We start from the raw sequence: 14,397 nt of genomic DNA on the forward strand, positions 1-14,397 counted from the left end.
TGTTGTCGAAACACGTCATTCTTCTCCATGACAATGCCAGGCCCCACACGGTCCATTTGACTCAAACAACACTGGCCAACGTGCATTGGGAGGTTTTACCACACAGTCCTTACAGTCCAGATTTATGCCTCAGTGATTTCCACTTGTTTGGGGCACTTAAAGAGCATTTGGGCGAGACGCACTTCCAGACAGATGAGGAACTGAAGAACGCTGTCCTGCAGTGGTTACAACACCAACCTACTTTTTTCTACGCCAAAGGCATCAAGGAACTTCCACAACGACGGCAACGGTGTCTGGATGTTCAGGGGGAATACTTTGAAAAACTGACATAGTTTGGTGCTTCTATGTATGTATATTTCCTGTCTAGAAATAAAAGTCCTGGTCAACCTTGAACGACCCTTGTAGTTTATAGTTACTACAAAATAGAGAAGAATATTAAATTTTCTGGAACAGAAAATAATGATTTATGTGGTGGACATTTTTTAACCCTCCCTTGGTGTGCGGTGTTACGCGTAACCCCTTGGTGTACGTAGGGTTAATGCAAATTATTTAATTTTTGTATGACCGTATCTCTTAAACCAATTGAATCTCTACCTCAAAATTTTTGAATGAAGTTGCTTGTCATAGAGTACTGTATTATGCACAAATTTTAGATTTTAATCAACTGCCCACCAGAGATATTTGACCCTGAACTTAGATTTTTTAATAATAAGTAGATGTTTATAATGCTGTAGTAAAAAAATATTATAGTATCAAGCTTCAAATAATTTTCACATATACTGTTGGTAAACAGGTAATTGCAAAAAAAAAAAGTATGTGTTAAAAACTGCCTTCCTCCTAAAAAAATATACGAAAATGACATTTTGAGTAATAATGAAACACAATTATGGCCTTAAAATTTGTTATGAATGGATAATATTTAGAATATTTTACACAAATATAATTGTAGCTTATAACGTGCTTTGTTTCATTGTCCTAGGATTTGCCAGAGCTGAGATAAAAAAATCCCGCAGATGCTTACGAATGGAGAAAATGACGCGCGCCATAAAAAGAAAATGTCCGCCATCTTGAAATCGGTGATAGTAAAAAAAAAAATAACAGTGGTTCTGAACTGTCAACATATGAGGCTCAAACCACACAAAACATATATTTTTTTAAAAATGGTCAAGCAACCAATATTTTTTTTCTGTACCACTTGATATGGATTGACCCTCCTGCGTTAGTAAACTTTCTGGTGTGGTAAGCATGTACAGATGTATTGAATTTTCATTTGCCGAGAAATTTATCTAAGTTTTAGGGTGACAGATGGCAAGAAACCACTCCTCTTCACTGGTGCAAGTGTGTATGGCAGGCGTCATATTTTAAATGACAAGAAATGGCGTTTTGAAGCTAACTTGATCAGTGTTGCAGCCTTGAGGTCGTTTTGTAAATAACAGTGGATACCTCATGTAAATTTGAGCTGTATACAGTCTGCCCTACAATTTTATTGTACTTTTGAGTTTTTCATTTGACTCTCCTAGTAAATAAGCTATCTCAACCGTAAATACACGTTACCCATACGCCTCTATCTTCACTGCCATTCATATCAGAAGCATTATTTTATTTATTTTTTCAAACTGAGTTTATAGTGCAGTATACAGAAAATTCCAAAGTACAGCACTTGTACCCACACACTCATCATCACTGACGTACGCAGAGGTGGGTGCTGATGGGGCTGCAACCCCCTCCAAATTTTGAGAAAATCAACATTTTGAAATAAAAACAGTCAAGAACTCTGGAAAATTCAGAGTGGGAAATTCATACCTCCCTCAAAATGACCCCTGACTGTCATTGTTGAGAGTATAAAGTTTTTAATTAGCAAATATCGTATTGTGTATGCCGCCCCCAAGAAAGGAGCTGTGTACTATCCACCTGTACAATTCCAGCCCCTCTCGAAAAAAGAATCCTGCGTACGCCAGTGCTCATAATCAAATGTCGCAAAGTAAAAGAAGAGAATGGACAAATATAATAAGCATAAGACTAAAATACGAGATGTTTGACAAGGAAATTAAAGTTATAAATATCTTGACAGTAATCATCAATCATTATCACCAATCATCCTCAGTGACTGTGCCCGGTTTTCATTCAGTTTTTGTCGAACTTTTACAAGATTACCGTCCGTTCAACTGGTAGAGAGACGACCCTCACTGGCCATCACTATGCCAAATGAAAACATTGTAATGACATAAGGCTTCATAGCCGTAAGCAGTTTTCAGCATTTCAACGGTTTCTGAAGGGGTTTTACTGAGTTTTACGCAAAACTTAATCGCCACTCTTTCTTATGTTTTCAAATGCATGACGAGGATACAAAACATTGCACTGGTTTAAAAGCTGTAAGTCACTCAATATTGCGCCTAATGAGACACTAATTTCACTACACACTCACTACATGTGACATTACGTAATACATGTACCAAAATGCCACATTGCACCACTTATCTTGTTACAATGTTGCCAGTCTAAAAACTTTGTAGACACACTGAGTATTATCTACAAATTTGATTTTAGATTAGTATATAGAGCGGTGGCAACCTCTGAACACTTCAGTGTACCTTACGTTTCCAGTCAGGAAACAAATAACTTTAAATTGTTGTAGTTCTTTGTACGCAGGCCTACAAATTTTTTTAGTGTTCGGGTATTTTTATCCGGTTTCTGTCTAGCTGTTACACTGTAACGTACACGGCCAGAAAACGGCCAGAACGAACATAGATATAAGTGTGGGTGATCCCCACTCTGGCTTACAGATATAATTAAAATAATTGAAAACTGAAAAAAAAATATATAGAAGAAAAAACGCGACACTAACATTAAGGAAGAAAGAAAGAATGAATTCCAAAATTAATTTTTATGGGAGGCTATACTTAAACAGAAAAAGCTGCTTCTGAAGTTGTTTTTTTATTGGTTGTTGAATAACAGTAGTTTTGTTACACAGAGTTTGATAGGAAATGGACTTGTTCTTTTCCATAATTTATTATTATTATTATTATTATTACAATTGAGAGGAAATGTGTGGGGCAGAGGGGACTGCAAAGTTAACAAAGAGGTGGACAACCACTCCCGTGCACCACTGGCGCCGCGTATGATGTAAATTCATGTGAACATAACAATGCACACACACACATACATACATACATGCATTTGAGAATGTGCTCTCATTCCTAATACCAACCTACTTCACCACCACCTGCAAAATATAAAATATAAAAATGAATATATTTTCAGTTACATGTTCCGTAATTTATTGTATTTATTACAGTTTTATGGATCAGTTGATAAACCATTGAGCGTAATAATAAAACAGACCCATACAGTTTGTCCGCCATGGTGGACAAGACAAACAAAAATTTAGTACAATAACTCACAATAATTTATACTACAGAAAACAAATAAGTTCCTCTGTGAATGGCAAACATTGAACTCTATAACACATGGAACAAGTGCATTACGGATCAAAAGTAAAGTTATTTTCTCAATAAATCTCTCCAGTAAGACGTGATCGTTGAATGAAATTCATATTGGTTTTGTTATTTATTCTTTTAAAAAGATAACCATATGTTCTTTCTGAACACTGCTTTACCCATATTTAGACATAATGAACTATTTACAGTTGACCAATTTTGAGAGATTTCATTTTTATCACACCCCGAGTTTAAAATCACTATTACATTGAGAGGATAATTAAATAAAAACTCATGTACAGTGCGTTCGTTCTGGCTCTGGGCCAAGATAGCGCGTGAACAACTTTGAACAACTCTTATAACAAAGGTTAGTACTCGTTATGCAATTTACACATAATTGTCTACATGCTAAAGCTACTTGCGTAAATAAGCGAGACGTTACGGGACGAAATTGCCGGCATCTGCGCCATGTCACGCGCTATCTCGGCCCAGAGCAAAAACGAAGGCACTGTATGAAAATAAATAATATTTAATTTTGTAATACTAAATTTGTTCACTTCTGTGTTCATTATCGTGTGCTCTGTCGAAGTCTGTTCCTAATGGTTACCGTAGAGAAATATTTGCATTTCTGAAGTAAATCAAACATTAGTCAGAAGAGAAAACTCAAATGTAGGTATAATTTAAATTTATTAGTAGATTGTAAGCATTTTTCTACAACAATAAAAATCAGTGAATAATAAACAATAGCAATTCATTAACTTTCGCAAGCCAAAAAATTTTGGACAAAGAATTTGTGCGTGACGTTCAAAAAACAATTAATATTTGGGCTATGTTTATTCTGTAGAATGGTACATGAAAAGCGAAGTAAAAATAATTGTAAACGAAGCTAACGTGCATTAAATATAACAATATATTTTGACAATAACTAATCACGACCTTTATTAACGTTTTGCACCATTGTATTTGGCTGAATCAAAAGTAATATATTTATATTTTTTAGAAGTGTAGAAAAGCGAGTCAGAAATTTCGTTTTCAACCACTTTTTTTTTTAATTAGTAGCCACGTCAAGTTACCATTTTCAGGAATTATATTGCTGTACTTACACTGTGTAACAAATTTACAACTTTTTTCGCTTTCCAAAATGAATGCAACTGTTTCCGATAGAACCTGTCACGCTGATTACAGTGGTGTAACTGAAATTCCTGTATCAGCCTCCAATTTCAAGAAATAATAGTTAAAAATTTTATTATGTACTGTAAATGCTATGCTATTTGAAGCACTGCAGGACATGGGATGTAACGAAGAATGAAACTAAAAGTAATTCGTTTCTGAAATTACACAGTACAAGAAGCAAAGATTACATGACGACAATGCTATCGATCTGCATAAATACCAGTACCGGTACCGAAATATATACCCTGCCCGACCCCTGTCCCTGCTCCCTTATCCCACCCTTAGCCAAAGGTACCTACGTAAACGCCTAAATGAAATTAACATCAATTCAAGAACTACAAATATATATTATAAACAAAATATGTTATGTATTACACCAATAGGTATCAGAAGTAAAAAAAAAAAAAGGTAAAGTGTTCCCCTGTGCTTAGCACCACGCCATGAAGGCGTATAGGGGGTGTGGGGGTAACGCCCCACACTTTCTTGATCCGGTCTTGAGTGATGTGATCAGCACCACGCCCCTAACCGCCTTTACCCCCCAGGGTTTCCCCCAGGTACCCATGTTATTCGACGCTGGGAGAGCGCCGGGGCCGCTACCATCGTTAGAAAAGTTCCCGGATTTGAACCGGCCGGGGATCGACCCCGGGACCTTGAGCATGGTAGTCAGACGCGTTACCGACTGAGCCACCGCGGCCACTTAGGTATCAGAAGTAACAATACAAATCAAATTAAGTAATGTACATACATCCAAGGATGGAAAGGATGATACATAAAGTAACATGTATAAAGATGTTCAAGGTAGTCTTATCGGCGCTTCAATTTGTACTGAGCACCCTTGTTTTCTCGTTTCAAGCTCCAACAATAGTCAGCTAACATAGTAATCTCACACTTTCCCTTGTACCTTTCTTCCAAGACACAAATGGTCTGATGAAATCGTTCACCATGTTCATCTGATTCTGCATCTAATTTTTCTGGGAAGAAGTCTAAGTGACTGTGTAGATAATGTAGCTTTAGGGACATGTAACAACCCATTGCATAAAAGCTCAGTAGCAGTTCTTCTACAGGTTCTGCATAATGTTCAGATTTTCTGTTTCCAAGGAAATTTGTTATCACATTCTTCAGTGCAACCCACGCTCTTTTCTCGTTTTCATGCAGGATTTCGTCGAATGTTGAATGTGTTCTCTAATCTGTGGTCCGACGAAGATTCCTTCCTTTAACTTTGCATCTGTGATATGTGGAAATATTGTCTTTAGGTACTGGAAACCACCATCCTCTTTATCTAGTGCCTTCACAAACACCTTCATTAATCCTAATTTTATGTGTAATGGTGGTAAGTACACATTTTTTGGATCAACAAGAGGCGTGTAACTAACACTTTTCTGTTCAGGAACAATCGACTTTCTTGTGGGCCAGTGTTTCACATGATAGTGTTTCTCTTTCGCCCTGCTATTCCATTCACACAGAACACAACAGTGTTTTGTATATCCTGACTGCATTCCCAAAAGCAGACCAAGTACCTTAAAATCAGCACAAATGTGCCAAGGATGATCCGCATACTTCATTCTGTCAAGCAAGAGCTTCATATTTTGGTATGATTCTTTCATACCTACAGCATAGGCGACTGGAATAGCAGGGTGACTATTGCCATTGTGTAATAACACAGCTTTAAGACTGAACTTCGAAGAATCAATAAATAAACGACATTGATTCATGTCATACTCAATGTTTAATGCGGACGTAAGTCCACACACATCTGTACAGTACACCAAACCTTCCTGACAGCTGAAAAAATTCACTAGATCATTCCACGACAGCGATACATTGTTACTTTCGTGTTCTTTCCCGAAAGGTTCCAACCTTGTAATCTGGAAGCTAATAGTTCAGCCTGTGATTTGGACAATTGCAGATCTCTCACGAGATGATTTAGTTCTGCTTGGCATATTATATGTGGTTCCTTTGCGTTCCCCACATACACAGGATCTTTGCTTCCTTCACTTTCGGATTCACGTTCAGTATCACAGTCACTCAATGTCCAAGCATTTGGTGCCACAGGAACAGGTAACTCATTACAGTGTGGAACAGGCCTAATAGCAGAATGTACGCATGGATAGTTCATTGACTTGTTTTTTTTGGTTTTTTTTGCGGTTATTCCACGAATGTTTGTTAAACAAAAATAACAGTCTATGGTGTGGTCTTGTGGCTCACGCCACACCATTGGCACGGCAAATGGCATTGCCTTGTGTGTTCCGTTCAACCATCCCCGAAGGTTCACAGCACAGGATTTACAACACATGTGCGGAGCCCATTTTTTATCCTGGTCCCAGACTTTGCAGGAAAAGTACAATTCATAAGCCTTTTTCACAGCAGGTGTCAGGTGAGTAACATTGGACTTAACAGTCACTATTCCACATATGTGACAGAACTTGTTTGGGTTATTTACACAACTTCCTGGCATGATTTACAGTAAAGATACATCACACACATATAATGTCAGAATATCTAACAGTCACACATAGCAACAAACTGAAATCTTTGTGCTGCAAGTCCAGCTTTCAGTACCTTCTGAGCAGTACATTTTAACACTGTGTGAACTCATACAAGAGTTCTCGGAACAGACAAACATCCAGAACAACAATGAATAACACACAAACACACTCTCAATAATGTACCACCGGCTTCTGAAACGGATTTTCACGTAGTGTTGCAACTCCACAAGGGGAAGTGTTGCCACCTTGAAAGAGGGAAATTTCGTATTTTAAAAATCCCTTTTTTCCCATTTGCGGGAAAATGGAGGCTGATACAAACAAATGCACTAGTGCTCTTACATCAGGGTACCAAGTGGTCACTACATACCATCAAGGAAAGAAAACCTTTGTTACACAGTGTTATTTGCACTTCGGAAATATATTTGAGAATAGTCTTCTGTAATTTAAGCTTCCTTACAACCATTCCCGAAAGTTGTTTTTAAAGGTTTTTCTGTGATGAATAATCTTAAAATTTTATTATTTTTCATTTATGTCAAATTCATTCATGTTATATATTTGATTTTAGTATTATAAATATACGTATTGTAACTTTTAACTACCAGAGTTAGGTGGTAGAGCAGCTTAAGGGTGAACCTCGCTCTGCAGTAAATAAAAATACATTTTCTGTTCAATTCTATTCTATTGAATACTTGAATATGGAAACTTACAATATGCTTCGCACTTGCTTCTGGTGCTGTACAAGAACCTCTCCCTGCAGCCTGACTCCTCTCTGCGGATCGGAACGCAGAAACTACTATCTACACATTTCCAACACTCCTCTTGAAAAGAAGAAACACGTTATTCAAACGAAAAATGCTAATACAAACTCTAATTAGAACAAAAATTAAATTAATTAAAGCCAAAATTTTTACATATGCCACTTCCTTTCATAGAGATACAAACAATAATTGTGCTGTTCACTCCTGTTCAGATAAAGTGGTACACACTTCAACTGTCCAACCTTATACAATTTGTCACTTTATGTGTACCAGAGTGTGCTGATAAGATCTGTGATGGAAAATATGCTAGCGTAGCTGCGAAACGTTTTTTCGAAAATCTAGACAACAGCGAAATCAAACCAGATGTAATTTTTCAGATTTTGGAATACCATAGGCTCATTTCACTCCAAATCATCACATTTTTTCATGAAATTTTGTAGGATGGTAGAGGGCCTAAAGTAACTTACATGTGTAAAATTTTAGCCCTAAGTGATACATGGTGTTCGTACAGCAAGGTTGCCAACTTCATTAAAAATGTCAAATTTATGCTTACAAGGTCAAATAAAACAATTCATAACTTTGCTTCTAATTATGGCATGCCTTTGATCTTAGGCTGGTCTTGAAGCTAAGGGTTCATAGTTTTCAGGAAAATTAATCTCATATGAAAAATATTTAAATTTTCATTTCAAGGTCACATGATGTGATCTTTAATCTGGAATATTTAAAGAAACGTATCTTCAATTTTTGTGGAAAACAGGTATGTTATACAGTTAAATATAATCTTTGTTTGGTGTAAGTTTCACTTTGGGATGGCTTTTGGAACAGGAATAAAATAAATCTGACAGTAGTATGTGCTACATTCAGTGAAACACCTTACAGACTACGAAAGTAATATCGTATGAGGAACTAATTGCAACATAAATTAAACCAACTGTATCTATAGTAAACAAATGTGAGGAATCCGATTTTGAAACGTTTACCACTCTCTGACCTGTAGTTTCGCCGCCATGTTTAAAATATGGTGCCAAAATTCACTTTGAAAAGTTTTTAAAAGTAATATTTCGAAAACGGTGAATTGTACAAGAAACTTGAAGATAACCAAAATGATAGAGCAGAAAATTTTCTAAATTATAGTTTTTGTTTGAAAGAGCTGTCTTGAATTCTAATTGAATTAGAAAGCTCCAATGATTTTTTTATTTTTTTTAATTAATGTAAATTTTTGTTTCTGACACTCAGGGCTAAAATTTTGCACATGTAAGTAACTTCAGGTCCTCTACCATCCTACCAAATTCCATTAAAATCTGAGATGGTCGGGTTGGAAACTTCATTTTTTTGGTGATGATTTGGCATGGAATGACACCATAGCGGTTTTTGAAAGGAGAAGAATCTTAGCAAACAGCTTGGATGACACCTGCCAAAGGTCCAGTGTTGTTAAAAGAGCGACGGAAGTCAGAAGTTTTTTAAAAGAGAAAATTAGAAAATACAAGTTTCAACGACCCTTTACATATAATGTAACTAGAGTTGATTCACGTTATATCTCCATTATTGCGTTCAAAATACAATGTAATTTTACTGTACTCATTGCAACAAGATGCATTGCATACGAATGCAGGATCTAAAAAAATAGTGAATTCAGTTGAAATTCTCATGCAGCTTTTACACAAATCTGAACAAAACGTGAACTTACAGGAATTTCTTTGGACCTGGGCTGCATTAATAAAAATACAAACAGAAATTGCACTATGAGAGTAACTATAATTACAAGATAAAAATTCAGAAATGATCATTATACAAAACTATGGCAAAGTAATAAATATTCATATGCAAGAGAAAGGCGTTGATAAGTTCATACTACAGTAAACCCTCGTTAACACGAATCCCAAGGGACCGAAAAATCAAGGGTTCGTGTTAAAAAATATCGTGATAACCGGGGACTCAAATTTTATTGTTGCAATACAGTTCTTTCTACAATACGTATTATGTATGTCATCATAGAAAGCACTACTACAGTAATTACCTTTTAAAAAAGTACCCACATATCATTTTCTGGTTCAAAACAGTTCTATATGTGTTGTGATGACACAGATTCCCAGGATGCGGCGTGCATCAAGCACACTCCAACTTGGGATTTCCGTCTTCTACGTTTTTTATCATAGAAAAACACAACTGAATTTGTTGGTTAAATACGTATAAGCTCATTGTTGACGCTATGATCGCGATTGTCGAGCAATTGCACCCAAGTTTTAATTTTGATATTACTCGTACTGGCTATGTTTTAAAGAATATAAAAACACATTTCAACACATTGACGCAACGGACTAAAAGACTAAAAGAAAACTGTTCGTAATTCGTGGTAACCGAAATTCGCGTTAACCGATAAAACTTTCTATAAGACATAATACATCCCTGCCGGCACCAACATTTCGTTCATGTTAACCGAGTGTTCGTCATAAGCGAGTTTGTGTTAACGAGAGTTTACTGTATTTATTTATGATATGGAAGCTACAGATATTTGCATAGGAAAAATTACCGAAATAATATTGCCTACAATAACGATAACTTTTTTTATACGATTCTAATACGACCATATATAATGGATTCAAAGAATAGCCAAAGATTATATGATTCTAGTTAAATCACTAGAAATATGCCTGTTCTAATGTAAATTTTTGAAAACACTTGCGCCACTCTGCAGCTGAGTGGTCAGCGTAACGAGCTAAAAAGTCGGAATCTCAGGTTAGAACCCTGGCTAAATCATGGATTTATCAATGTGCTTCTTTCATCAGTTCATCACTCATCCTCATCGTTGCGGTTAACACAAGAACACAGAAATGGAAAGAAAGGAAACTTTTGCTCTAAGAAAAACCAATAAACACTGGACCTTAAATCTCAAATGAATGAGTACAAATTTATACATCATCAAAACAAAGCATAGTTTTTCTGGCTCCAGGAGTGCTTTACGAAAACGACGAGCAGCTTTCATTATCTTGGCATGAGCTGTGTCTAAGGCTACTTTATGCTATTTATGCTACGATTAGCTTTGGGATTACGGCTTATTGGGAAATATAATCTGGAGATTGGATGTTACCGCGTGAAATGAAGACATTGAAATGTTCGCTAACAATCGAAAAGCATGGACTCAAGTACACGCACGTAAATATGCGTGCAAACGAACAGATTTGTGCATATACTGATTACTCATACAAACCCATTGCCCTTCGACCACCACCACTACCACCATAATCACCACCACCATCGTAACCTGAAAAAATTAATTAATTAATATACTGCGAACTAAATATTTGCTAATAATGATCAATGTGTCTTAGCCTACTGTTATTTGACAAACTAACCTACTACAATTAATTTATAATTCTATAAGCTCATGATAGCATATAATTATAAGTTTATTCGCTCAGGCCTCCCCAATGGCGCAGTGGTAGCGTCGTCGTCTTGTAATCAAGGAGTCACGGGTTCTATACCCGGTGGAGGCACGTAGTGGTTCGGATCCCACTTTAAACTGTAGGTCCAGTCCCAATTAGCCTTAATGTGGACTTAAAACACCAACTCAATCCATCAAATTATTCACTCAGGTAGAACTATTGTGACTAATATAAAGTTGCGGAAATCATACATTTTGTAACTGACATTTTCTTCACAGGTCCAATTTCAATTACACTAAGTAATGGCGACTTAATCGTTTACTCTGGTTACAATTATACGTGAGCGAATCAAAAAGTAAGTTACACCCGAGCCGTGTTCCTGTACTAAAAGAGATAAAATAATCACGTTTGGTGGAAACACTGTCCGGAATATATTCTCCCCATACCCAAAGCAGCCATGCTGCAGCTGCTTCAATATGAGAGTATTCACCGTATGAGTATGGCACATCGTATTGAGTTGGCGTCCAAAATTAAGGTGTGCTCTGTTGTCCGACTTTTGTGGACACGAAGGCATAATCAGAGTGAAATCCATCGCCAAATTGTCAAGGTGTATGGTGAGAATGCAATGTCACACCCCATGATCAGGAAATGGTGCCAGATGTTCGAAGAGGAAAGAGCGAATGTGAAAGACGAACAGTGTATTGGGCAGCCTGCAACTGTGAACACTATCGACAAAACGAAGCGTGTGAATGCAATCATCCTTGCTAACCGCCACGTGAAAATTAAAAGAGATTGCAAGTGAACTGAACATATCCTACGCTAGGCTGATTCATGACCAATTGGGTGTATCGTAAACTGTGCTCTCACTGGGTGCCGCGATTGTTAACCGATGAGCACAAAAGTCAACTCAATTGAAATTGGACGTAATTTTTACACACAAGAAATAAAAGAACTGGTCACACGATTCAAAAAGTGCTTGGAATACTTTGGTGACTATGTCGGAAAAAAGTTAAATGTTCATACATTATTGTACAATAATTATTTTCTTTCTAATGCGTTTTGTTTGTTTTATACAAGGGCGGGGTGTAACTTACTTTTTGATTTACAATAGTACATGAGGTTGCACTGAATTTGTGGCAAATATGTAAAAATGGGTAATGGTGTTGTGATGTAAGAAAACAAAGGTAACGCAAATAGTGTAAATTTTGTATAGACACTTGACAACAAAATTTCTACATAATTTGGCCACATAGGCTATGTATTGTTTTAGTTTCGGTAACCATCTTAATTTTTGATATGTGGACATTTTAGTGATTCAAGAGCTATCTTTCCAGGACCTGTCACACCAAAATGACACACTGCTAAAAACAAACCTTAAGAAATAAGTGCTAGCTTTCACTCCGGAGTACCATTCAAGGAGCGAGAGCTCCTTCAAATCGTCCACCCCTGTGCATAACGTACGAGTGCGTGTAAAATAAATCTTGACAAGTTGTAAATTGTGAATTCACTTACCACAATAATTTTCGCAGTCCCTTCTGAGGCTATACAAGAACCTTCTCCTACAATTTGGTCTTAATCTCTCTTCATGTGTACAATAGCCTCCATCCGTGCATCTCCAACACCTCTTATAGTCTAAAAAGATCCAAATATATGGAAATCTATTTCAAATGCATTTCAAATAACGCCCTTGTATTATGTATGTAGAAGTGTGAATGTAATGTAGAGGAAATAATTTACGTAATGAAAAATTGTGACTCAATCATGACTTGGTAGTATTCAGTTCCAAGGCGCTACAAAGTTATGGGTGTAATCTCTAACTTCACAACAGCTTTCACTACTTTTTTCAGAGGTAATTGCAAAAAAGATACTTTTCTTTAAAAAAAATCCAATATTATTTATTTGGAAATCAGGAAAGATAAACAAGAAAACAATAGCTTAGCTGTGGACTGGGAACAATGTTCTGTTCTGACATTTTTGCTAAAGCCGGTCCACATCAGAATATGGAAAATAGTAAAACAGACTTATGTTTCTATTTTCACTTGATAATTGTTTGGGAGGGTGTAATGACACCCTTCTGAATATCTTTCATACCCTATTTGGCAATGTATGTCTCCCCCTTTACAAATTCAACGGCGGATTAATGACTTTTTCCGGGGATTTTTATGTCTCCCACCTAACTTAGAGTTGTAATTTATAATTATGAGCAATAATTCATTAAATTCAATGCAACAATGTGCACGTGATATAAAATAACCTTTATTTATGTCGTTTTGCTTGAGACGGTGGTAATGGAAGGGATAGGTTTGTTTAATAATAAGGACCCATGACTGCAGAACTGTAGTCGTTACACAGAAGTAAAGCATATAATTTAGGAACCATTCACACCAAAGTTACAAGTAGTACGTGGCAAAGAAATTTCACACTAAAATGACAAGTGACAAAAACAAAAATAATAACAGAAATTAATAATTTGGGAATTATTTTAATTAAAGTTAAACCGCTTTCTCATTATTGTTTTAAATGCATTATTAATCAATGTGTGGCATTCAACAGCACATGCAAACGGCTGATCCACCGAAAATGTTCCATGTCCAAATAAGGAAACAAACCTTTGATAAATGGGATTCAAAATATATATTCAGAAATTATTCTCTGCGCATGTGCAACCACACGCGAAAAAGTTTCAGATCGATTCTGTTCTTGTGTGATATTCTAGTGACACATAGAAGGATGCTACACTACTCGTATGTGAAACTTTGTATTTCCTTACGGTGTTTTGTTTCTAAGTAGCATTTCACGTACGACATGTCGCTTTGGTGTGAAAGCCCCGTATTTAACGTCTAATAGCAAGAGATTAATGAAGTGGCTGTTCAAATACTTTTGCAACTGTACATTAATGTTTTAAAAATACTGATTATTATTGTGATTGCCAAATTACCATTACCATGTGATTACACTATTACGTACTCAAATGTAAAGAATGTATTATAATTCAAAAACTACAATACCATTGCTTCGCTTGTACCGAGAAATTTCTGAAAACAAAAACCCAGAAGGGTGATTCAACGAAATGTATATCATATTGTGATTGTGCATTTAATTAAATAATCGCATTTCCATATAAAAATACCTTTTAGAAATTATGCTCATTCTAGGATGA

At 36.2% G+C, this 14,397-nt stretch overlaps 1 protein-coding gene across 6 annotated transcripts in view; it reads right to left on the reverse strand.

Moving 5' to 3' along the window:
* Window positions 1-14,397, reverse strand: part of LOC145979018 (uncharacterized) — a 125,691-nt gene that overhangs the window by 58,774 nt on the left and 52,520 nt on the right. For 4 of the 6 annotated variants that reach the window (XM_083112081.1, XM_083112083.1, XM_083112085.1 and 1 more), the window contains 5 exons: window positions 14,246-14,272; window positions 12,750-12,869; window positions 11,063-11,116; window positions 7,804-7,914; window positions 3,209-3,223 (listed from right to left, as the gene is read on the reverse strand). In XM_083112081.1, coding sequence (XP_082968207.1) covers window positions 3,209-3,223; window positions 7,804-7,914; window positions 11,063-11,116; window positions 12,750-12,869; window positions 14,246-14,272 — 327 coding nt within the window. The remainder of the gene's footprint in view (window positions 1-3,208; window positions 3,224-7,803; window positions 7,915-11,062; window positions 11,117-12,749; window positions 12,870-14,245; window positions 14,273-14,397) is intronic. The other 2 variants (XM_083112082.1, XM_083112084.1) reach the window with 2 other exon arrangements.

Source organism: Lepisma saccharinum, chromosome 25 (genome assembly GCF_977018435.1).
Source record: "Lepisma saccharinum chromosome 25, izLepSacc3.1, whole genome shotgun sequence".
In the NCBI taxonomy this organism is placed as follows: domain Eukaryota; kingdom Metazoa; phylum Arthropoda; class Insecta; order Zygentoma; family Lepismatidae; genus Lepisma; species Lepisma saccharinum.